Source organism: Saccostrea echinata, unplaced genomic scaffold (genome assembly GCF_033153115.1).
Source record: "Saccostrea echinata isolate AGI-Se365-2 ecotype Australia unplaced genomic scaffold, CSIRO_AGI_Sech_v1 ptg000014l, whole genome shotgun sequence".
NCBI lineage: Eukaryota > Metazoa > Mollusca > Bivalvia > Ostreida > Ostreidae > Saccostrea > Saccostrea echinata.
This window is the reverse complement of record NW_026889763.1, coordinates 15774939-15802929: the sequence shown is the minus strand read 5'-3', so window position 1 is coordinate 15802929 and position 27991 is coordinate 15774939. Positions and strand designations below refer to the sequence as shown.

The following is a 27991-nucleotide window of genomic DNA, read 5'->3' as shown; positions in this document are numbered from 1 at the left end:
AGAAACAAAGAATAAAAAAATCTTCAGGGGATATAAAAATAAAATCAGTCATTAAAGCTCTATGCAGTAGAATTATGTTTAGACTATTTTTGCAGCCAGGGATTTTCCTAGAACCCGCTCTGTAACTGGTGTAAACCTTCCTAGCGCTAGAACTGTCAGTAACAATGTTTTCCAGTACGCCTCAGGAGGCATGACTCCTGTCAGTGCCAAGTTCTCTACCTACCTCACACACCATGGACAGTTTATAGACCATGACGTCATTGCCACTCCCTCTGAAAAAGGTGCAGTTTTTATGTCGTATTTTTGAGTAATATTTCAGATAACCTGACCTGCATTATAAGTGAGATTTTCTGATCATTATTTGTCTGGTATCTGTGCGTACAATGTATGTACGTTCAATCTTTTTTTTTACTTCTTCTGTAGTATACTGGTTTTCCTTGATAAGAAGATTACCACTGTTTATTTTGAAGCCACATGATTAAAGGTCAAGGGTCAAACTACTCACGACATAAAAAAAGTTGGCTCAATATCTTGAAAACCTTTTTGCTTGTCAAACATCAAACTTATTACATTGTTTTGGTGATGACCCTATTGATATTGAGGTCACAAGATGAAAGGTCAACGGTCGAATTTGGCATAGATACATACCGACAGGTCAGTATTATGAAAACATTTTCATTTGTAGATATCAAATGTGGTAAACTGGCTTAAGAAGTAGTTGACAACTATTGTTTTATAGATTATAGAGATCAAAGGTCAAGTGACAAATCACTCCACATCCTGAGAATGCTTTGCTTGATAGACATCAGACTTGGTAATCGGATTTCTCCTAGGGAATAGATTACCCCTGTTGATTTTGCGGTCATAAGGTCAAAGATCAAACAATATGGACAGTAGATAAATGAAGATATTGTAAGCCAAGTATCTTGAAAATTATTTGCTTAACAGATATCAAATTTGGTGCACTGATACCCTTTATGAAGAAAATTACCCCTATTTGATAGGGATCACACTTAGAATTACGCTTGCCTCTGTTTTGTAAATGCCCAATTTTTTTTATTATCATTACAAATATTCTAAATATAAAGTTGTTCTTATTTTAATATTGTCAATCAGAGGAAATGTTTTTCAAAAACGTTTCTTAAGCATGCGATAGACATTTAAAAAAATCCTGTCATGGAAGCAGGGCCGCACCGAATCATATTATGCAAACATTCACAAGTTCTTTTTTTTGGGGGGGGGGGAGGGGGGTATTCAAGGTTTTATTTTTCTGCATTTATTAACGATTAATTAATTTGGTTGGCAAAAATTGTGGATAAGATTTTATACAATGCATACAGGTAAACATCTTTTTAAAAAAAATCTTCCCGAGACAATTTTAGTCAATCATAAAGCATCTGAATGTTGTGTGGGTTCATGTTTGGTTTAGTTATACGTTTGAGTCACAATATGGAATCATGTATCTTCATTGGAATAAAAAGGAAACATTATCAAAATATTTTAAAGAACAGCACGAATTTCGTAGTTCAGGTGAGGATTATTGCCCTTGGCCTCTTGTCAATTGCATTTCAATTAAATAATGTGCATTAAATTAATTCTAGACAGTTTTGTATTCTATAGGTTTCATGAAGGAAGATATTTTAGACTGTTGTTCCCCAGAAAGGTAACGTTTTTTTGTTATCTGTTAGATGTTGTAGTAGAAGAAAGATACCTTACGAATTATGTATTTCTTATAGTCAATGCATTTATGTACATCATATACGGTACCAAATTGGATGCATCGATGCGCATTGGACAAATTATGTCTCTTCAGTGATGCTCATGCTGAAACATTGGAAATCCAGAATATTAAAATAAAAAAGAATTTGAAGAGCGGAAAAAAGATGCCAAGTAGTAGTGCCAAATTCTTCGAAGGGTCAGAGCTATACATGAGGGAGGTAATCCTTAATTTCGAAATGAATTTCTAAATCTTACCACAGCAATTAAATATATATCCGTATTTTCAAGCTAGTACCGAAGTACTTAACTACTTGGCCGTAGAGACCTTTGGGGACTAACAGTCCACCAGCAGAGGCCTCGACCGAGGGTTCATAATGTAAATCATACATGGTTCCAATGTTGATGCACCAGATGCACACTCGACAAGTTATGTCTCTTCTGTGATGCTCATGCTGAAACGTTGGAAATCCAAAATATTCAAATAAAAAAGAATTTGAAGAGCTGAAAAAAGATGCCAAAGACTTGTGCCAAATGCATCGAAGGGTCAGAGCTATGAATGAGGGAGATAATCCTTAATTTTGAAATGAATTTCTAAATTTTACCATAGCAATTAAATATATATCCGTATTTTCAAGCTAGTACCGAAGTACTTAGCTACTCGGCCGTAGAGATCCTTGGGGACTAACAGTCCACCAGCAGAGGCCTCGACCCAGGGGTCTTCTACTTACCATCTACATCCATCCGTTTATTGTATCTGCTTTTTTCCATAATTTTTATTCAAATTTTTCTGAATATTCAAGGAATTAAGTCTAATAGATTACACTGCCTTATCAGCAAACATCACTACGAGAACATCCATAATTCACAATCGTCCCAAGTTATGAATCTTGATATAAGAATTATATCAGAATGGGGGAAAAAGTTAACGTCCTTGAGTTAAAACAAATCATCAATGATTTTTCAGAACAAAAAATTGAAAGTTTGAGATTTCAAAATTTTAAATATTGATTTGAATTAGAGATTTTTTTCATTCATTTAGAGACGTCACCTGCTTTAGGTAGAGTGCCTCAAAATTTGACCTATGCTTGGCACTTACGCCCTTAGCGGTGAGAGATTTTTATGGTGCTAATGCCTACCGTGATACAAGAATTCGGTTTTTAAGGTATCATTCGAAACAACCGTGACTTCTAGTGTAGGGTTCTTAGTAAAGGAACGGTCACGACCTTTGTTAAACGTCTTAGATATGTCGAACCCGTAACCTCCCGATCATGTAGCGAACTCCCGAATTCCAAATAAGTTTAATAATTTCGATAAAAATAATTTCATATCTGGAAATATTTAACAAAAAGCACGACCCTACATCATAATGCAAAGATGGAATTATTGAGGTCAAATGAACATCAGGAATCAGAATTAAGTAACTCGAGTAGATTTAAAATTACACAGAATCATCTAGATTTACAGACAAAATGGTGTACAGCAGACTAAAAGCAGGGACCTAAAATATAAAGAACAAGTCTCAATAAGGCTTATCTGTGGTCCCCAGTTACTCGTCAAATTTCAAATATTTATTAAAAGCCTTAAGAATTAAATTTTATTATTAACTAATGTCTTCATTATTTGAGACAACATCTAAAATATCAAACAATAGATATAGGCAGCATATGAAGCTGTGTGTTGAAGATTGGGTCCTTTGATTTTTCCTTTCATTTACATGCGATTAACTTCTTTATGACCTGTTTAGAATCATAACAAGCCACATGGATTTATATCGTTACGGGTAAATGCCCCCCTGTAAACGTGCTAGCTCTCAGTTGAAACGTACTCAGTTTTATATTGATCAGCATGGGCTTGTTTAGTTAATCTTGTTATAGCGTTTTATTGGCATAGTTTTGTAAATAGAAAGTTGTTTTTGTAGTTGATTGTGAATCTTGAACATAATTCGTCTTTGAAAGAAAAATATCATATCGAGAATTTTCTTTTTATAGTATCTAATCTAAATGTCTCCGCCCATTTCCATGTAATAGAGAAACCGTAGTCTGGTCGGGGGGAAATGTTCCGGCATTTTTACGTGCGGTAGTTGTTAAAAATTGGCCTGTATTTTTTGATATGTTAAATTATTCATTATAAAAGCACAATGCTTTAATTAGAAATACTTCGTTATACACAATAAAAACAAACAGAATATCGTATGCTAATATTTAGTCGGAAAACTAAGGGTGTAAAAAGGATCACACTACTATACTTAATTAAGTAGAATACTCCTTTCTGCCCATCGCATTTCTTTTTATCATTGTGAACTCGGAGACTAATCTTTTCTTTTTACCCGAATTATACAAAAATATAGCCTTCATACGGTCATATGTATCGAGGTCTTGCAATATTATCGACATTGTAATTTTTTCAGAGTCAATTGCAAGAGGTTAACATTTTGGTTTTTATTTTTAGAAACATTATATTTAAATTTAATAGGGCAAAATGTATGAATAAAATGAAAAGATAAACAATAATCATGCTCAAAGTCCTATTAATCAATGCAATTGTGAGCAGAGCAACAGAGGTGGAATCGGATGACATAGAGAAGTAAGCATCCCCTGTCAAGACCGCCGTGTGCTCTTTATCATGTTCGGGTAAACGGAAATAATTACCTTACAATTTGTGTGGAGGACGTTCGTCAACATTTGACTTAACGATAGTTTGTATTTGCAAACAAGGTCATTGTATCGAACATAGAATTTGTGAAATGTTGACTTTTAGCAAGATTCTTGATATCCCTGTATCATCTATTTTTTTTGTATATAGCCTGCCTCTTTTTAGAAATTGATCGTATATAGAACTTATTATTGTGTTTCGAATCAACTGGGAAACATAACCCTATATGCATGTGATAATCGTATATTGCTACAAATACAAAGGAAATTAATGCTTTTTTTTTTATTATTTTGACATCAAGGTCATTTTCGAGTAAAATATCTAAATATGAAACAGATGAGTCAGATCTGTGGTGTCTAATATTTATTTAAGAATATCACTATGTACTTAAAAAAAGAAACAAAATCGTTATCATTATTTCAATACTTTTCTTTCTAGAAAAAGAAAATATCCACAGTTTTGTTTTAACATTAGAATAGACCAGCCCGATCCATTCTTTCAACCTGGCAAAACCTGTATGCACTTTGTTCGACATTTAGGCGCACCACCATTAAGATGTGAAAGCGGTAGCTATGATTTTTCGTCGATTATACTATAATGATTTTTTGATTAATGAAGATAAGAAGATGTATTCATTTCATTTTTAATAGTTAAGTTTTCATTTATGTCTTTACTAAACCGATTTCTTCTTTTCTGTTAAAAAATACGCATTACTGTCATTCCAGTAACAGCGTGTCACTGCTTAATCAACCGTGGTAAAATTTCGCAATTTGATTACCATATTACACATCGATTGATGTTTGATTTCAATGAAATCAATACTGCTTGACATGTGAAACACAGAACCAGACAATGCTCTGATAATACTGGCCAATCACATTGAATGATTGCTTACTAGTGAGGCATCTGTAGTCAGCAGCAACACGTGGTCAGTTAAAGCCCGCTTTCTGTCCTCAAAGCATGTGTCATATTTGTTGTGATTTGACCGGATGGAGTTTATACGTATAAGAAAATTTAAAGCATGGAAATAGGAAGGCTTCTCTGCTATTCTAATACTATATAACTATCAATATCATCATTATAGGAGGTAAAAGTTGCTTTGCTTGTCCATATGTAAGTTATTTACTGCATACTCGTGAACAATCATTCAATACGATTGGTCAGTATTGTCAGTGGTATCGCTAGGTTTAATATGCAAAGTTGCATTGGTTTCATTGAAATGAAACACTCAATAGAAGAGTAGTATGGTAATCAACATGTGAAACATTAGTACACTCGATCAAGCAAAGTAACACACTGCTTTTGAAATGATAGTAATTTAAAAATTTTAAAACTGTCTTGTGTTAAAACTACACACAAAAATTTTCGTATAGTCTGTAAGTAATTTGTGTAATTTTCCAGGTGTCCGCGAGCAGCTGAACGAGAGAACAGCCTTTGTAGATGGCTCTATGATATATGGATCTACCTTTGATCTTGAGAAGAAATTAAGAGGTGGAATGCGTAGGAAATTCTTTTTTTCGTTAAGTAAAACGAACTACTGTACCGTGCATTAGAAGTTAAGAGTTTATATGGTTGAAGTGTTAATATTTCAGATTCATTTGGTGGGAGACTTGCAGAAAACTACGAAAATCTTCTTCCATGTAACGAGAAAGGATGTCCTCGAGGAATAATAACAAAATACCATTGTTTCATGGCTGGTATATTATTATTTTATTCAGCTCTGATAAAACTAGTATTCAAGTCATAAGTTTCACTCGTAACTATGGTCATTCATGCTTGTGCGTCACCATGCCTTATCCATCAGCCTCATATAATTAGGGCATTTTTAACTTGTCGTTTCTGCGTGAAACAGCTCAACATTTTTTATTCAAATCAATATATACAGCAATTAAGCATATGTAGTTTAATATTCATAAATCTGTTTCAATATTGTAGAAACTAAAAAAAATTAAGATTTATACTATTACCTGAAAATGCATACTCAATGTTATTTTTTTTTTCGAATTCTTTATAACAGGAGATCACAGGCCAAGCGAAACACCAACCCTAACTGTTCCCCATATAACGTGGTTAAGACGTCATAATCTCATTGCCGACGCATTGAGACGAGCCACAGGCATCAGAAATGATGAAATTCTCTTCCAGGAGGCAAGAAGAATCGTAATCGCACAGCTTCAACATGTTACTTACAACGAATTTTTGCCTGCTTTACTTGACGATTTCACAATGAATTATTTTAATCTTCAGTCTCGATCGTCAGGACACAGCGATGTGTATAATGATAGGCTTGATCCAAGAACTATAAATGCTTTTGGTGTTGCCGCCTATCGTATGGGTCATAGTTTAGTCAGAAATATTGTAGGTCACGACAGAGGATTCGGGAAGATCCAAGTATTCAATGTGAGTGATTTTTTTGAGGTTCCTGACTTGATGTTTAAAAACGGATACGAGTTTATGGCTCGCTGGATGTCAAGGGCCCCAAAATCCAGGTCTGACAGATTCTTAGTTAATGGAATCAGGAATGAATTATTTAAATCCCCAATAGAAGGAGAGGATTCAGAAACAATGTCCTTGGATTTAGGAGCTTTGAACATCCAGAGAGGTCGAGATCACGGCATACCTCCCTACAACGCTTACAGAGAATTCTGTGGACTTCGAAGAGCGCGTTTCTTTGCCACTGTCCCAGGGGGGCTGGTAGATCATACTCCACAGGCAGCAGCTGCACTTCAGCGAACCTATCGGTAGGCATCTTTTTAACAAGTGGATATACAGTGCCCGGTATCATTCATGTCATATAAACTATTCACATTTCTTAATCCAAATTATGATTTTAATTCTAATAACTGAATTAATCTAAATGATTCTAGATGAAACAATAATGCGGTTTTAATGTCCAATATAATTTAAATTATGTCTTTAATTAGACATCCAGACGATATTGATCTTTATGCTGGAGGTTTGTCTGAAACACCTCGTAAGGGAAGCATCTTGGGACCCACTTTCCAATGTCTTATAGGCTACCAGTTCGGTCTCTACAAACACGGTGACCGTTTCTGGTACGAGCGCACTTTCCCGGAAAACGCGGTGGCTGCTTTTACACAAGGTAGGTATATGAGTGTGTTTTAGAAAACTTGCAAAATAAATAAATAAATAAATAAATTTTAAAAAAATCTTTAGAAATCTTACAATAGAAAATTTAAGAAAATACGCAACATATTGATCGAACATATTATCTTAATTTTTAAAAAAAAATAAATCATTGTAGAATAAAATATGGATACATAAAAATAAATATATGCTCAAAATTGTTTCACATTTACCTTGCATGATAACAGTTTTAAGAAATCATTTACTGTTTAACTATTTAAATAATCCTGTCCTCATAATGCTAAATTATAAATAATTTGGTCCTTTGCATAATATATTATTATTTGATTTTTTAATTAAGAGGAATTAGTACAGATAAAAAGGACAACATACTCCAAGGTCATGTGTTCAGTTTTGAAGAATATTGGAGGCCACTTCCATTCCTTCCAACCAAGGCTGTTATTACGCCCTGAAATAGAACGGTATCTATCTATCTATCTATCTATCTATCTATCTATCTATCTATCTATCTATCTATCTATCTATCTATCTATCTATCTATCTATCTATCTATCTTAAGAACATATTCTCTCTCTCTCTCTCTCTGTCTTTTTTTTTAGACTTGTACTCGACACGTACGGCCTTCGAGCTATGAGAGATCTTTTCGTATAAGCAACTACTGCGACACGGGACCTCGGTCTATACGGTTTCATCTGAAGGACCGGTCTCTGCGTTATACAGTGGGTTCGAACCCGCTACGGAAAGTTCCCTCTTTACCCTGTGACTCTACAGCAAACGCTCTAACCACTGCGCCACGCGGGCAACCCACACAAATGTATACGTAAATGAACAGAAACTTGAATTCTAAACTTGAACTTTTTGCAAAAATAGAGTATGCAATTCCCAATTTCCTTAGATTTTTTTCATGACAACATTGACCATTTTGAATCTTGCGTGCAGTTATATTTGATAATTATCCATTACTGCCTATGAAGTTTCATTAAGATTGTCCTAATTGCCTGTGGGCAAAATTAAGGGGACCTATAACAAAATGTCACCTGTTTTCGATTTGAATTAACGCCACTTAACGCTTTAAACAATACAATTTGTGAACAGGAAAAAAAACCGGATCTGGAAACACAAGAGGGGAAATCGGGTGCCTATAGGGAGTAAGCATCAGTTGTCGATCAGTCAAACCCGCCATGAGCCATATATATAGACAGGTGAATGGAGTGATCTGCAGTCAAAATAGTTTAAAAACAATGCCCTGGAACAATTGGTATGAAACATGTCAGTCAAACTATATTCAGTTGTGTGAGTTGTTCAAGACCGGTACTCTAGATAAGACCGCAGAAACCGAGGTCCCGTGTCGAAGTAATTGTTGGCATGAAAAAGATTCCTCAAAGTTTCAGACACAGGTCTAAATTTGCTGCTCCCCATCGAGAGGTGGATAATATGAGTGAAGAACAAGCAAACAAACCAACAGTATTGTATTTCCAAATGAAGTCATTATATCAACCATTGAGTTTGCGGAATGCTTAATTTAAAGATTGTTCAAAGCCCTATAATATCAACTTATTTGTCAATTAGCCTGCCACGATTTAAAAAGTGAGCGATGAGATATAAAGACCATATCCAGATGGTATGGGAATGTTAATATATAAATAAGGGAAGTTGACGATATAAAAGATAAAGACGTCCGTTTATCATATACTTTAAGTTTTTAGTTGGCCATTAACGTATAGAGTCAGTAAAACATCCAAATATGAAACAAATGTGGTAGAATCTATGGTACCTTTCATTTCGAGTTCACTTGGAAATACCAAGTCGACATACGAATGAAAATAAGTATAGTTAATAAAACGTTGTCGATATATCTAAGTGTCGAACTGAAGACCACAGCAAGGGGTTTCTTCTCGTGTAGTTTTTGAATCAATTCTGCTTCATAGGGAAAGAAAAATAGGTCAGCCAATAAAGGGCCAAAATCAGTGCTTACAGGAATTCCAACAGCTTATTGGGTTAATTTATGCAAATCTCTAATTTATAAACTACTTTCCAATCCTCATGACAAATAAATCACATTTTAGAAAGAAACAAATTAATAGATAATCGATGAATGAAGTTTTTTAAAGTAATACTTGTGTTGAAATATCGATGCATTTCAAAATGTAAAAAAAAAAGATCTGAATTTTAATTCTTTTTTTCCCAAAGAAATCAACTACAGTCATGCAACAGAATTTTACGAGGAAATCGGCTAGGGTTCGACATTACACCATTTGCACGGCGACTTTTACGTTTAAGGGGCCGACGACGCGCAGCTTTAGGAGTTTCTTTTCCACGGAATCCAGGCACAAGATTTCTTCGATTGGTTAAACCACGATCTGTCTTCTATTCCCCAATCAATCCCGGAAGGGTTTTTCCAATTCGGAGAAGAATATCATTCCATCGACCCAAGAGAACTATATAAATATATTGTATAAAAGGCAGTTCCCTTGATTGGTCCTATTGTGGTTCTTTGCACTGACTTTTGTGATTGACATTGAAGACAAGTAACACCTAAAATGTCCATCCATTAATATTGAATATATCAACATTAATCAATAGGATCGATGTTATGTGAATAACATCAGGTTATTTTATTCTGTGACATATTTTCCAAATAAAAAAAAAATAATATCGTGTTCTTATCATGAAAGCATTTCGTCTCTAAATACTGATTTCAATAGTAGTGACGTATTTGGATTATTCTTTGAAAAAATGTCAGAGTTGGGATGAGATACTGAATATAAAAAAAAAATCTGTAGAATATGGCAAGTTTCATACATTATTATATGGGTTATTATATAGATATCTTTACATTTATATGAGAAATATTTGATAGAAGTGTTTAATGTTTTATTTTGGATGATAACCAACCTAGGAGCACATAGTAATTCATGCATAGGAGAATACTCTTTAAATAGCTTTTTTTCAAACAATATGGAGAATGAATAAATTACTTAGAGAATAAAAAAAAACCTGTAAAGCAATTTATAACACTGAATTAGAAATGCTACAGATCTACAGAAACATTTATTGAATTAATAGTCATCAAAATGTAAATTATATTACCATACTGAAAACAAAAAGGTCTCAAGAAAGTGACTAAGATATCCACCCTAGCAATCTATTTTTATTCTTTGTGAAGGTATACCTTTTCTTTTTTTCACGCGTTCAGTTCTTAATTTCATTTGACATTGATATTCACAAATTTCACTTTCTATATAAATTATATTATATGATTACAGTTGCTGCAACGTTATTGTTGACAACTTACACGAACGATCACGTTACACGAACGATTCCGCAGGATTAACGCGCGATTAAACCTTTACACGAACAATCCTTAACGCACACGATTCTACACGCTACACGATCTTTCAGGATTGCTAAGGCAAATGCACGATTCTTCACGCAAAATAGTTAAAATATTTAGAAGTGGATATTTTCAAAACGAAATAAGGCTTAATAGTTAATTTAAATTCCAAATATTTATTGATACTATTTATCGACTTTGGAAAACTGAAAAAAAATCTGAAATGGATATTTTTGAAACTAAATAAGACTTAATAGTTATAATACATTTTAGATTACAAATATATATTTAAGTAATTTTCCGACTTAGAAAAATTGATTTTATCCTTTTCGATCGATAGGTAAAGATGTAATTTATGATCGATTGCTGCATGTTCTATCAGATGATATAGGTGTGCCGTAAGTTTTGATTCTATTGGATTTTATGATATGCAGTAAGGGGATGAGAATAAAAAATGGCATATGAATGAATTAAAACTACATCCATCTTTCCTTTTTGTGAATTTCTAAAATTAAAAATTTATGATCGATTGCTGCATGTTCTATCAGATGATATAGGTGTGCCGTAAGTTTTGATTCTATTGGATTTTATGATATGCAGTAAGGGGATGAGATTTAAAAAAATGGCATATGAATGAATTAAAACTACATCCATCTTTCCTTTTTGTGAATTTCTAAAATTAAAAATTATTATACAAATCTTTCAAATGCAGAAATTATAAAAATTAAGTAAGTTTCATAGATAAACACTGATAAAGGTAACCCCGACATTCATGTCGTGTACAATCGCAGACTAAATATTTATGTTACTAAAGATTGGAAATTATTTATTTATTTATTCATTTTTTTTGCAAAATATACATTTTTGATATAAAAATAATATCTTGACCACTATTAGAAGTACATGTTAATATAATTAACGTCAGAGAAAAAAAAATGTTAACATCTTAAATACGGTTTACCATTAAAGGTCACGCTATTTAATTGAAGAGAATACAATATTGTACGACTCACTATATTGCTTATTTACTAGCGATCGTTCAATTATGTAAATCGCACTTCATTTATTTTATTTGGATTTAAATAAAAACAGACCAGCGAAATGCTTGTTTAACAAATACATGTAACATTCCGATAAAAACTTACAAAATGAAACTTGCATTTTCACGCACGATTAAAACCGCAAATATATATATATATATATATATATATATATATATATATATATATATATATATATATATATATATATAGATGTTATATAGATAACATAGGATATATAAAGATGTTATATAGATAACAGTGGATATAGTTAGATGTTATATAGATAACATAGGATATATATATATATATATATATAGATGTTATATAGATAGCATAGGATATATATAGATGTCATATAGGTAGCATAGGATATATATAGATGTTATATAGATAACATAGGAGATATCTAGATATTATTCAGGTAACAGATATCTATCTATCTATCTATCTATCTATCTATATATAAATATATATATAAATATATATATATATATATATATATATATATATATATATATATATATATATATATATATAAAACTTATTTTGATAATAGATAGATTTTATATAGATAACTTATTTTGTTTTAGAAGAAAAAGAGAGACCTATAATTAAAACACCATGGATTTTATGTCAAAGTGTTGTAAAGCTTATAAATGGAGTATTACAGTATACATTTTTATACAAAGTTTGCCTAGTAAAAAAGCAATGCGACTTGAAATATCTGTTCATTTAATGAATGATGTAAATAAGCTTATAAATTAAAGCTTTTTATTGGCATAATCAGAAATGACTACTATTGCCAATGACAGATTGTGATTGTTTTAAAATATTTCTCACTAATTCAAAGAGCCTTTCCTCTTAGCCTTGTTAATTGTTAGCACCAAGAGAGGCGGGACTTGACTCCAGTATATCACCTAATCTGGAAGCATTGACTGATTTATGACAGTGATTTGTCAAAATTATCCAGAGCTTCGATATTGATTTATGTGTACATTCTTGGAACTGACAAAGATTTATATCTAAAAAATTCAGCTGCTCTTTTGAAAGTAAATGTCAAATTGCAATACCGATTGTATTTGCAGTAGATTTGTGAAATAAATAAATCAGAGCTTAAATATTGATTGATTTGCACATTTTTGGAAATTTAACTTTGATAACTTAAAATTTTATCTGCTGTTTGAACAGTAAATTTCGTACCTGCAGTAGACAATATACTTCTTAGGAATTTTACAAAATATGTTCGGCTCAATTCAAGTCAGCGTAAAAAATTAAATTAAAATAATAATAATTCTGGCTACTCCATTAGACAAGATATGGATAATCTATTACACGATACTCCTACAACAAATGAATAAATAGACCAAATGGTTATTGCACTTACTAGTTTAATGAATAACTCCACAATCTCTCTCTCTCTCTCTCTTCATTTACAATAAAAATTGTCAACGTTTTGGGTCGCCCTATCCTTTTGTCAAGAAAGAAGAGATTAGAAAGTCATAAAAACAAAGGGAATGGAATAAGGAAAACAACTAACACTACAACTAAACCACTTAACTCTACATCAATATATAATTCACATATTAAATTTGAATGTTAGAAGCTAATTGATATGAAAAATTATATTCCTATAAAATACGTCCGGTAAGTCTGACAAACTCTGGTTTTGGTTTCGTGTATCATTTTTTATACTTTTTAAATATTTTTTAAAAAATATATGTAGGGCTTATAGTTGGTACTTTTCAGCTGATTTACTTCAGTCGTTCGTATAGTCTTTCGACTTTACGCATGATTTTTAATCCATTCTTACTTTGATTCCCTTACCATTAAAATTCCTTCCTAATTGTTTAATCTTATAGTTACATATATGTATTTTTCTCTTCAACATGTCAATTAAACAGAATATCACATTCAAACTACTGAAGAAACCACAACAAAAATCCATAAAAACAAACCACTAGATTTTAACAACATACCTAAAGGCTTTCTAGTAAACGTCACACCTAACTAGGGCCAATTTCCAAAGGCTTTCAGGAACACTGAGTATATATTATAAAAAGGTGCTCCAAACAACTCATGTCACTGTCTTTCTTGGAGTAGCCACATGTTAGGACAGTATGAGAGCGACTTTGCGTCCCTGGAGTCCTTCCTCAGAAAAAGAAATATCTCCGAGACAATGTTCCACGAAGAACATACGGTAAAATGCCCAAGTCAAAATATCTCGTAAACCCCTCACCATACGCTTCAAACGCAAGAAGGTCATTACGGGGGACGGGCAGTTACATGTGCCTGACATTTGAACAGTGATCAACAAATCAAGTATTCCTCTTTCCGAATCAGAGACTTCACTGCTTTCTAAGAACCTGAATTTCTGTCCCACTGCACTTGAGGTCGACGAAAATCAAGTCAATGAGGACACCTGCGCATTCTTCCGGAGACTACGGGTTAAGGAGCACTTCTCTAGGATAAAAAATCCGGCTCCAATGATGATTCATTCGACTTTTTACCAGAGACAATTGCAAGACATAGAGAAATGCAAACTCTATATCTCCCCCCCCCCCCAAAAAAAAAAAGAATCAGAGTCAAGTCTCAGTCGAATGTTTTATAACTGGATTCTGGTCCTAATGAAGAGTTCTCAGCAACAATCACCAAAACTATAGACGAAATATTTAGAAATAACGAGAATGGTGTCAACGTCCATGATATACCCGAAGATACACGAAGAAGGTATGCCAGGTCGCCCAATAGTTAGTCCAGTTGGACACCCCACGGAGAAAATTTCTGAATATATTGATTTACATCTGCGCATGTAGAGAACTTGCCATCCTATCTTAAGGACACCACAGACTAAATAACAAGACGCCCTCCACTGACCTTCCAGACCACACCCTCCTCGTTACTATGGACGTTACATCACTGTTCACTAAAATTCCACACGATGAGGATATTGAGGCCTATAGAAAAGTCTGGGACAGTAGATGTATACAGTTGCATTCTTCCAACGGCAAGCCCTTAAACATGTTCTAATGTGTAACAATTACATGTTTTATGGAGAACATTAAACATACAACTCAACGGCACAGCTTTGAACACTCAAATGGCCCTATCCTGTGCCAATATCTTCATGGGCAGACATGAACGCAGCTTGCTTGTTACTTCAGTCACCGTTTAGGCCCCTAGCTGGTTGCATTTCATTGACGATACAGAGAAGAAGTGGATGGAATGCCGCGACAGACTCGAGGCATTCATTTCATTTGCCATCTCCCTCCACCAATAAATTAAAATCACTGTAGAAATATCCAATTTTAAAAAACATACTCTAGGAAACTACATCTACCCTGATTAGATCAGCTTCTCTGAAAGCACAGCTCTGACTCAGACAGTTTCAACAGCTCCGTTACAGGTTGCAGCTACAGAATTCAGGGAATCAGTCCTGTCAAACAAAAACTGTATAAATCTCATCAACTGCAGAATTTGTCAAAAACGGTATATAAGGGAAACGGGAGATCTCTGCAGGAGAATCAATAATCACCGTTTGACCATTAAGACCAAGAAACTCAATAAGTCCGTTGGGGAACATTTCAATCTTGAAGGTCATAAATGGGAGGACTTGACAGTAGTGGTTACTGACCGTATGAAAAAACTAAATGACTTCACCAAGATGAAGGTGAACTCGATCTTGACATCAAGACTATTCTCTTCAAATAGTGTAAACTTTGGTTAATTCATATAATGACTTTTAAATAACCCTAACATTTGTATTTAATTGTTTATTATTCCTATTACAAATCAATTGGTTATTCATCTTTCAAATTAAGCATATAACATTGTAAATATATATGGCTCATTTGTAGTGCTAGTTGTTTTGTTTTTCTACTTCCTTGTCTTTTTATGGTCTTGTAATCTTTAATTTGTCCTGAGGAAAGGAAATATATTAAGAATTGCTTTTATCTTTGATAAGTTTTAGTGCTTTGTAGAAATTTCCATATTGACCTTGACTCTCTCTCTTTCAATATATATATATATATATATATATATATATATATATAGATATAGATATAGATATATATAGATATATGCAATAACTCTATTTCTAAAGAATAAAATAAAGATTTCTTTGAATAAATTACGGAAACAAATACAGCAATGTCTTAGTTCTTAGTTACTTTTAGGTCTGGTGTAGTATACTTGCACCTGTATTTTTGTCTCCATGTAAAGAAGATAATATTTATGTTAAAGGAAATAAAACTTTGCTTTCTTTATATAAACGCACAACTAGGTATGATTTAAAGTAAAAAGATTAATGAAAATGCAGCACTGTTAAAACCGAAAACTGATTAAAGCTAAAAAATAAACGCCTTCTTGACTGAATAAATCTTCACATCTTCCTCACGATTCTGCAGTAAATTTATTATAAGATATATGACTATTCTTTATTTTCACTGTCACTGTATTTTCTAGGTCACGACCTCTAATGTATCATTCCAATGACAGACCGACGATTTGAAAGCGTTCCTGGATAGAAAACAAGAGTTTTTGGATATTTTCAGGGAAGTTTGAGAATTGAAACAATTTAAGTTTACTGGAGAATTTAGATGAAAAGCTGCAGACTGCATGTATATACACAATTTTCCTGCGCGTTTCTGATCGTAAAATATTCCAACAAAGCCTTGTTTTTCAAAAAAAAAAAAAACAAAAAAAAAAAAAAAAACAAAAAAAAAAATTTTGGTAAATTTCCATAAAAGTTTATTTTTAACCTCTCTTACACCTCCCCCCTCCTCCCCCCCCCCGAAATCATTCATCTATTTTAATTTCCTCATAGTACCTTTGTTTGCACTGCACACGGCGTCGTAGTTATACACTGTGTGAGAGGGAAGAATCCCACTTGCTCTCTCACTCTGGACAAGCCTAACACTGGTGATTATGCGAGAAATTAAGATATTGCATAACACAAGTCATCATAGTAAATAACACTATACTTAAGTCGAAAAGTGGTATAGTATGACGCTTCTTTGCATAGAGGATAAGTTAAAACAAACATTATGAAAATAATAAATATAGGACACGCAGAGAATGATCAGTTTATAAAATTTTTCACCTCTTAATTTAAAAATTAACATCAATTCTCTGTAGGGACCAAAATTTTACTGAAGGGTTGTGGCACACACCATGAGCGATTTTCATGAAACTTTTTCAGGTGATTAATGCCCATACATTATGACATAATCAACATTCAAAATTAAGGTTACTACCTTGGTTGCCATGGTAACGGGCTTATATAGATTTTTGCCCCATCTACTCTCAATTCAAGCATAAAAATGCTATATACTTGATTTCATGTGGTTTAATCATCTTTATTATTTTGAGATAATTCATATATTATATGAATAGAACAGATGAAGCATTATAAAACACAATTTAAAAAAATTCTACAAGTCACTGCAAATTTTTCAAATGATGGCTCAAAGATGACCAAATTCTTACATTTTGAAAATGGTCATTTTTACCCTATATTTCAAGAAGTCTCTCAAGAAATGCAGGCGATTCAAGAAAAAATAACCTGAAATTTTAAAAACACCGTAATAATATTAGTTAACTTTTATGAAAAGTAGAGTGGGGACTTATTTCGTTTTCCGTATTTTTAACATGGAAAATTGGCATTTTGCCAAATAATATTTTGTTCAAAATGTTACTAGACACTGGTTGTTTTATAAAATTTCTTTTCCAAACATTTTTCTCACTAATAAAAAAGAAAAACCGAATGATTAATAAATATTATTAAAGATAATAAATAAAATAAAACAAAATTAATTGAATGATTATTGTTTCTCTATGATCCTTTACAAAGGGCAGATAACTCAAACTCTAAACAACTTTTCATTGGAACTTATTTCAGTAAACAACATTTTCAAATACTAGATAAAATATGGAAAAAGATAATGGATAAAAACTCTAATGATACTTTTTCAACCAAAAAATAATAAATTATTACTTTTTCATACCTAAGTAGGTAGATATTAATTGAGCAGGTTTGAAATTTGATAAGCTAATGTTAATTTCCTCCATTTAAATTTTGCTTGTTCCCGGATGCATATCTTTATTTATTAATTTTATTTGGTTAAAGAAATTTAGAATTATTTACACTGACCATAAATTACATACATTAACACCCCATTAAAAATAAAACCATCAATATATAGTCTTACAATCAGTAAACATACACATATTCATGTGTATATGTATAATTTTATCGCTACTTTAAAAAACAGTGGTTTTTTTTTTCCAAATTATTAATCAAGCAAGAATCTACATCTAAACATTATCCAAAATGTGTATTTAGAGATAAACAAAATGTAGAAAATAGCTGTTATATAACAATTTTGTAGACTATAGAAACAGCTAGGCTTGATGTTTCCTTGATTTCTTTTTACATCAGAGGTTGACCATTATGTGGTGTTGTGTCTGACCAGTCAAGAATTTTAAATTCATGGGTTTGAAAAGTGATACTTGAAATAATCATCTTCATCTTTTCCCCTGGAATAAAAAACATACATGTATTCTTTAAGGAGGCTGGGGGTCAACAAATTAACCACAAATTAACCACCAGATTTAACTTAATTTTTTAGATATGATATCTTAAGCTGTCAACTATCATTTGGCAAAGAAAAATTTCAAAAATTTTAGTTTTAAAATTTGATCATTTTCTATATCTCCATATGGAGCTCTTCTTCTAAAGGAGATCAAAATAGTCTAAAAATGGCCACAACCCCCAGCCTCTTTAATTAAAATCCACATTTTTCATGCGATAACAAATCAAGTATATAAACATATCTATTTTTTTTAATGTATATAATTCTAAGCTAGTAGTTAGTATTTACACCTTGAAATAAATTGCCTCAAAATCCCTGCATGTGTACTAGCAGGCTTCATATCACAGGTGCTTGGCGAAGGGACCCCCTCCCCTGCATTCCGTATCCCAACGGTTCTCCCCGACTTTTTTTATGTAAAATATTTTTCTATGACACATTCACAAAGTGTTACAATTTAAAAATCCAAAATATAACCTAAAACTAACCTTTTATAAAAATTCATACTCTCATACTAAAACAGAACTTTTAGTATCAGAGAGTATGAATTTTTATAAAAGGTTAGTTTTAAGTTATATTTTGGATTTTTCAATTGTACGGTAATACTTTGTGAATGTGTCATAGAAAAATAATTTATATAAAAAAATATCATGAAAAATAATGGAGCGCTCAAACAAAAGAGTGACATCACAGGTGGATTTTACATGGAAAGAATGGAGCGACTAATAGTATATTCGGGGGATATCATACAGTCATGTACTTAAAATACGTCGACAGTAACATATATATATATATATCTTACTCATTCCATATACTTCGATTTTTTGGCTAGTGACAATATAGCTAAAATTTTAGTCAAACTTATAATCTATAAAGACTAGTTAAAATTATAAAAAGCGATTTTATATCCAAATATCTCGGCTGAACCAACGGTAAATATTTATAAATATCTCTTGCACCTGTGCTCAATGGAAAATTTCAAGGGGATGTTGGGAAGGATGTCAGCAACCACTCTACACCCCCATCCCCTCACACAAACGTACATACACAGACACACACTAAAAATTCTTATAATACATCTTAATTTTGCTTGTATAACGACTCAATATTAAATAAAATGTGAACAAAAGCATGCATGTCTTTCATTAATTGAGAAACTTACGAATTTCACTGAGTATACAAGAGCATTTTTCCTGGTGGGGGTAGGTATTTAGAATTTTTTTTTTTTTAAATATTTAATATGAAAGGGGATCATTATCCAGTACCATATAAAATCGCTAGGGATTTATAGACATTTTAACAGAAATCCATTTGCTATTAGCTAAGGGACCTGTATAAATGATAAGAAGTCGACCCCCCTCCCCCTCCGTTTCAGTCAACCAACTTTTCGTTAGTTCTTGATCATACACAAATCAATCGATAAAAGGGTTCGATACAAATTTATGTCGTGGGCAGGTGGGGTATCTCAAATAAACGGATTATCTACAGTATATTTACATGGACATCAAGTACTAACAAACATATTGTATTACATGTACATCAAGTACTACTATATCAATGCTGCCTTGTGGGGAATTGTTGTTTGTTCTTTTACAGTGAATCTGAATTATATGACTTCCATTTAGGCTAAATTTTTTTTTATGTGTTTCCGTTAAGTCGACCATCTCTAATTTTTACCCACAACCCCTACTACTTTTTAGGCCAACTGTACAATGTACCAAAAAAAAATAATTTTTTTTATATTGCCTTGTGTATATTTTTCATTACATACCAACTTACATCTTCTATAACATTCTCCTCCTTTTGATAAACTTAGTAGTTATGATTTGCCAAAGTAAGTTGTTTTCTGAAGCAAGCACTAATTCCTATAAACGCATTCCAAAATCAAAACAGAAAATCTTTTTTTCTGTTTTAGGCATTTTGCCCTCAGGTATTGACAAAATCGAACAACAAACACAGTTTTATAAGATATTTATTCATAAGATTGTGAAAAATCAGCATTTTTCTAATGGATACACGATCTAGTGTCACAAATAAACTGAAATTTAAATATTTGGAGGAACTATTGACAATTTAGCAAGACTTTACGGGGTAAATTTTCCCCCAAAGAAAATCACTGATTCACATCTTAAAGATAGCAAAAACATACAGGGTAAATTTCCTCTCAAAAATGACATTGAAACAGTACCTAAAGTAATACAAAACAAAAGCAACCATCTTTTAGATAGCAAGACTTTACGGGGTAAATTTCCCCCCAAAGAATATCACTGATACAGTATTCACTACTCTTATAAAAAGCGAATATTACACTTTGAAAATAGCAGAACTCTACAGGGTAAATTTCCTCTCAAAAATATGACATTGATTCAGTCTATGTTCAGTGTTTGAAAGCAAAACCAACCATCTTGATGATAGCAATACTTGACGGGGTAAATTTCACCCCAAAGAAAATCCCTAATACAGTACTTATGATTCGCACACATCGTGAAGATGGCAACAATCTACAGAGTAATTTTTCTTTCAAAAATGATATTGATACAGTTTATACACAGTATTTCTAAGCAAAACACCAATCTTGTAGATAGCAAGATTTTACGGGGTAAATTTCCCCTCCAAAGAATATCATTAGCTGATACATATAAAAGCGAACATTACACTTTGAAAATTGCAGAACTCTACAGGGTAAATTTCCTCTCAAAAAATGACATTGATTTAGTTTATATACATTGTTTGAAAGCAAATGCAACCATCTTGATGATAGCAAGACTTGACGGGGTAAATTTTCCCCTAAAAAAAAATCGCTAATACAGTATTAATGATTCGCAAACATCGTGAAGATGGCAACAATCTACAGAGTAATTTTTCTCTCAAAAATGATATTGATACAGTTTATACACGGTATTTCAAAGCAAAAACACCCATATTTTAGATAGCAAGACTTCACGGGGTAAATTTCCCCTCCAAAGAATATCCCTGATACAGTATTGACTACTCTTATAAAAGCGAACATTAGATTTTGAAAATTGCAGAACTCTACAGGGTAAATTTCCTTTAAAATATGACATTGACATTGATTCAGTTAATATACAGTGTTTGAAAGCAAAAGCAACCATCTAGATGATAACAAGACTTGACGGGGTACATTTCCCCCCAAATAAAGTCACTAATACAGTATTTAAGATTCGCAAACATCGTGAAGATGGCAACAATCTACGGGATAATTTTTCTCTCAAAAATGACATTGATGCAGTTTATACACGGTATTTCAAAGCAGAAACAACCATATTTTAGATAGCAAAACTTTACGGGGTAAATTTCCCCCCAAAGAATATCACTCATACAGAATTTATGATTCACAGTATCTTGGCGGTAACGAAAATCTACAGGTTAAATTTCCTCTTAAAATAATTATTGATACAGTTTATCTTATACGTAGAGAAAGCATTACACTTTGAAAATCGCAGAACTCTACGGGGTAAATTTCCTCTCAGAGATGAAATTGATACAGTTTATATACAGTAATTAAAAACAAAAACACCCATCGTTTAGATAGCAAGACTTTACGGGGTAAATTTCCCCCCAAAGAAAATAACTGATATAGTTTTTATGATTCACAACATCTTAAATATAGCAAAAATCTTCAGGGTAAACTGCCTCCCAAAAAAAGCATCAATAGAGTTTCCATATATTAATTCAAAGCAAAAGCACCAATGTTTTAGAAAGTAAGACTCTACGGGGTAAATTTTCCCCCAAAGAAGGTATCACTGATACAGTATTCACTACTCTTGTAAAAAGCAAACATTACACTTTCATAATTGCAAAACTCTACAGGGTAAATTTCCTCTCAAAAATGACATTGATTCAGTTTATATACAGTGTTGAAAGCAAAGACAACCATCTTGATGATAGCAAGACTTTACGGGGTAAATTTCCCCCCAAAGAAAATCACTGAAACAGTATTTTTAATTCGCAAACATCTATAAGATGGCAACAATCTATAAGGTAAGTTTCCTCTTAAAAATGACATTGATAAGTTTATATACAGTATTTCAAAGCAAAACCACTCATCTTTAAGATAGCAAGACTTTACGGAGTAAATTTCCCCCAAAGAAAATCACTGATACAGAATTTATGCTTTGCAATATCTTGGAGGTAGTAAAAATTTACGGGGTAAATTTCCTCTAAAAATATTACTGATACAGTTTACATCATACTTAAAAAAAACAAACATTAAACTTTGAAAATAGCAAGTATGTACGGGGTAAATCCCTCCCTCCCAAAGAGTATCAATAATACAGTTTATATTATTCAAAGCATGACCAAACACTGCAACTCGATGATAGCAAGACTTTACGGGGTAAATCCCCCCCCTAGGAATGTCAATTATGCAGTTTATATAATTCACAGAATAGATCAAATATTACTTTTTGAAAAAAGCAGAACTTTTCAAGGTAAATTTCCTCTCATAAAATAAACTAATTCTGTATATATTGTTTACAGAAAAGCATACATTACATCTTGATGACAAAAAGACTCGGGGTAAATTTCATATCAAAGAATATTAAAAATATATTATTTTTATATCACAAACGATACTTTTATCTTAATATCATGCAAGCTGGAAAAGCTAAATATTAAAGTTAACATAATATTAAACCTTCTAAACATAAGAAAACATACAAAAACATAAAAAAAAACCCTCTGACATCTTTCTTTCTCTGTTAAAGATTTCTTTGTGTCCCGTTACACTTTCTTTATTTAAACAGCGTCCTCCTTTAATATCTTTGACCGAAATTCCAATACTATGCTTTTCTCTTAGCTGATACAATAGTCGGACTGTAGGGTGCATTTTCCAACGGAAATCTGGCAACGATATTCTGAACCAATCCATAGTCGACCTATGGATGAAAATTTTAAGTCTCATAAATTTCAATTTTCCAAAGCCTTCGGTATTTATATATGATTTCATGACAGATATGCCTGGTTTAATATTGCGCACTAGAATAGATCAGCAGGTGCCTGCTCCGAATTTTTGTAAAACAGTCTTTCTGTTTATATTGCATGGAAATTGCATTCATCTAAAGATCCCCCCAACACATACTCATATAGACACATACATTTATACATGTTTCTGAGAATAATACTCATTCGTGATATGGATCTACATAAGATAATCAAAAAAGTTACTTAATATAGTATTGTATTTGTATTGTACATGTATTACTGATGCCCTCTAGGTCCATCATGGACGTTTTTTAAGGGGAAGTGAGAGAGGTAACTGATAGCATATACAGATAGTAACCTAAATGTTGGTTAAAGTTTAACATTTCAGCTTCAGTTATTAAAACTAAAACATATATATATCGTGACGTATATAAAATTGTATATTTACCTTGTTTGTTCAAGATTTGGACTTGAATTTGTAGTTCAGTTCCAGCACTAAGCAGTCTCTTTTGTATCGAATCGTCCATAAAAGTACACTTTTGAAACATTCTTAAAGTACTTGCGTCCACAAAACTGAGAGGTCATCTAGCTTGATTTCCTTTCCCTAATTTGCTTAGTGTTCTGTGTGACCTTTGGCGTGGATGAGCCAGGGAACAAGGCAAATGAACGCCGGCCATATCAATACGGCCAATAATATTTAAATTCCCAACTCACTATTCATCATGTAGTGTATATTATAGGGAAACGGACACATTGCTTTCAAGGAAAATGAGTGAATTTATCAATGGGTGGTTGCGAGAAAAAAATTTAGGTGATCAGTTTCTCATCACTTTACTGTTTACTCTTCCGCTGCTTGAATTCCAGATGTTAATCAACCCTTTTATTGGATAGCATTGCGGTCATGTCATAAATCTGACCTTAACTAAAATAATTTCTACATTTTCTCAGCATCCATGTCTTGATCTATAAAAAGCACAGGTTGCCCTTCTTAAAACTTGGTGACATTTTACATATACTCTACTGCAGTTGCATATGCATCATCTATTCATGTGGCCGTTATTATTACTTTACTAAATATGTGGTTTCAAAGATGTGAAAAAATTATGAACAATTATTCATTTTCAGTTGATCTTTCTACACTGACACAACCTTAGGTTGAAAAAGAGAGAAAAAAATATATAGTTATGAAAAGCAATATTGATAGAACGTATTATTGACTTTAAAACTCGAATATATTGTACATTATTTTAAAAATTAAAGAAAAAATATCCCCCTTCGAATTGCTTTCTATATACTGGTGTCTACCTAGCTGTATTCTTTGCGGAGTATCGGATGTCAAGTGCAAAAATTAATGAAAGAATGATAGACAAAAAAATTAAACATAAGATTTTTTCATGTACTATAATTACAGTAACGAAATCTATCTACTTCTGTTGTTTATATTTTTATCTTTTACATGTCTTTTTTCCGAAATTATAACACGTTATATTTTGTATACATATACATGTGTATATGTACAGATTAAGAGAAATGTACATGTATAAAAAAAAAAAAAACTACAGGTATACATGGTAGAGGCCGTGTACCATTATTTTAAGCAGGCTCATATCGGCAATCGTACATTTGATAAGTAGAAAGAAGAAAAAAGGAATTCTCCGAGTGCTTTTCGAGTATTAATCTCATCTAACTTCTTATGATTCCATTTTTAGTGATTAATTTTAATAATTGAATATTTAAACACTGCACATATAGGCAGAATTATTTATGAAAATTTTCAAAGAACAGAATTGTTACTTAGCAGACATTTTCGACAATCGATTATGCCGGAAATGTCCGAGATGATTGCGATTGTCATAGTCAGGGTCATTCTATTTTAGTACAAAAAAGTATCCTTTACAATGAATTTCTCTATTCCACGTTACACATAACAACCCCGCGCAGCCAAGTATAGATGGCTGTCAGATTTTCAACCCATTAGTTCACGATTAGTAGCAATATGTGCTCAGCATGTATGCTTTAGGTACTCAAAGGCAATGATATCGCATTGCCCATCCTGCAGAAGTCGCCATGCAATTCAGTCAATTAATAAGAAGAAAACAATTCTTTTACACTCTATTGCTTAGCATGGTATTACAAGATATAAAGAAATATACAAAGAATGCATTTTTTTTAAATGTCAAAAATGATGTACTCATAAATTCATTTTTTTTTAAGTCGGAATAAAGTTCTATTAATATTGCTTTTTTAATAGCTATTTTTTTTTTATTTTATTAATTTTTCTTTTTATAACTTAAAGGAGTAGCCGTATAGATAGATGAACATTCTTAGGAAAGAATAACTGTTCATGATTTTTGTTACATCTTGAAAAAAAAAAATTCAACAGTGCAATAATTACTGCCACATTAAGGAATTATGCATATGCGATCGCAGTAGAGTACATGTAAAACACGTAACTTAGTATAATGGAATGAAATTCAATGACCTTAAAAAAATCAACAAATTCAAAGAGGGCAGCTTGTGCATTGCAAGAAATCCCGTCCGATTTAGCCGTGAGCTGAACTCATTACAAATGCTATTAACGCTAATCACTGATATTCCCTTAAGAGTGATTCGTGACAATTGATGGCAGAATCTTGGAGAGGTGGATCTAAGGGGAAAAAATACTTTTACAATTTTTTTTCGGATGTCATTGATAAATTTAGCATTTATTTCCTTTGATATGATTAATTATTTTGCTACCACGCAATCTTCTACATCTTTACATGTGGAATTTATTTCAATTTTATTTAGAATTAATTAAATTTTTCTTGGAATTTAGCGGGTTTTTTTATTATAGCCTTTAAATATTTCTGAATCTAAGGAGAATCCATAGTGTGCAAGTCCCTCTAGGACACAGCGAGTTACATGTACCCCATACGATGCATATTTCACTTACCCCTTGAGAAGAAGGTAAACATGACCTATTTACACCCTTCCTACTAAGCATTCAAAGGCAACATTTCTCAATATTTTAAATTTCAATATTAATTCTTTTCCCAACACACTCTCCTTTCAATGCCCTAAAATCAGCTCAATCCACCCCGTATACATCATTAGACATATTTAAGGGGGAAAACTGTGTTTTTAATTGGCACTACTTGCGTGGTCAATGAAATGGGGTAAAATTAGTAACCTATGACATACCTTCTGCCATCAAATTAAGGGTTACTGATTCGAACATTTATTTTAATTTCCTTTTTGTTTTACTTTGTTTATTGTTAATTCGTTTATTTCCTATAATTATGTTTCATTTTAAATTCATTATTATTATTGAGCGCGTAGGGTATTGAAATCATGCCCCCCCCCCCCCCAAAAGTAGGGCCTCAAATTGTTCTCTGAAAATGTTTCAAAGCTTTAAATTTTAAAATCTGTAAAAGTTTTGGATCCTTCCCTCAACACTGCTGACATCATTTGTCTTGCAACACTCTCACAGGTAATATAAAGATTAGCGTTAATTGCACTTTGATTAAATTCAGTCTAAAACTACACTGGAGAAAATCCACAGAATTTCTTCCAAAATCTCTTAGGTTTGATAGATAACAGATTTAGTTGCTGAGAAAATTTAGAAATAACAGCCTAAGGTCAGATTTATGACACGGCCGCAATGCTATCCAATACAAGCCCGGGTTGAATAAACAGGACTTCACGCAGTGGGAAAGTAAACGGTAAAATGATGAGGGACAGATCACCTCAATTCAATATGTTCAATAATTTTCTTTAAAGCAATATGTTTATTTTAATTTTTGTGTTAAAACAGTTGATGTTGTTCGTTTCCCTGTAATATACCCTACATTCATACTTGATGGATTGTGCGTTGGGAATTTAAAAATTATTGGCCGTATTGATATGCGCGGCGTCCATTTTCCTTGTTCCTTGGCTCATCCACGCCAAGGTCACAGAGAACACAAAGCAAATTAGGGAAAGGAAACCAGGCTAGATGACCTTTCAGTTTTCTGGACATACGTATTTAAGGAGTGTTTCAAAAGGGTATTTTTATGACGAGTCGATACAAAAGTGACAAATTCAAGACCAAATCTTGAACAATACTAAAGTTCTTGAAGCTTTCTTTGTGTATTTCTTTATATCTTGTAATACCATGCTAAGCAATAGAGTAAAAGAATTGTTTTCTTCTTATTAATTGACTGAATTGCATGGCGACTTCTGCAGGATGGGCAATGCGATATCATTGTCTTTGAGTACCTAAAGCATACATGTTGAGCACACATTGCTACTAATCGTGAACTAATGGGTTGAAATTCTGATAGCCATCTATACTTGGCTGCGCGGGGTTGTTATGTGTAACGTGGAATAGAGAAATTTAAGTCAATCTCATTGTAAAGGATACGTTTTTGAACTAAAATAGAATGACCTTGACTATGACAATCGCAATCATCTCGGACATTTCCGGCATAATCGATTGTCGAAAATGTCTGCTAAGTAGCAATTCTGTTCTTTGAAAATTTTCATAAATACTTCTGCCTATATGTGCAGTGTTTAAATATTCAATTATTAAAATTAATCACAAAAAATGGAATCATAAGGAGTTAGATGAGATTAATACTCGA

At 32.5% G+C, this 27991-nt stretch overlaps 1 protein-coding gene across 1 annotated transcript; it reads left to right on the top strand.

The window, feature by feature from the left end:
- The first annotated feature begins 175 nt into the window (after positions 1-175).
- On the top strand, positions 176-10098 carry LOC133186834 (peroxidase-like protein). The gene is made up of 8 exons (XM_061322183.1): positions 176-240; positions 4810-4937; positions 5773-5862; positions 5964-6068; positions 6389-7112; positions 7296-7474; positions 7820-7940; positions 9670-10098. Exons 1-8 carry the CDS (start codon positions 191-193, stop codon positions 9923-9925), a joined length of 1653 nt encoding a protein of 550 aa, XP_061178167.1. The 5' UTR covers positions 176-190; the 3' UTR covers positions 9926-10098.
- The last annotated feature ends 17893 nt before the right edge of the window (positions 10099-27991 follow it).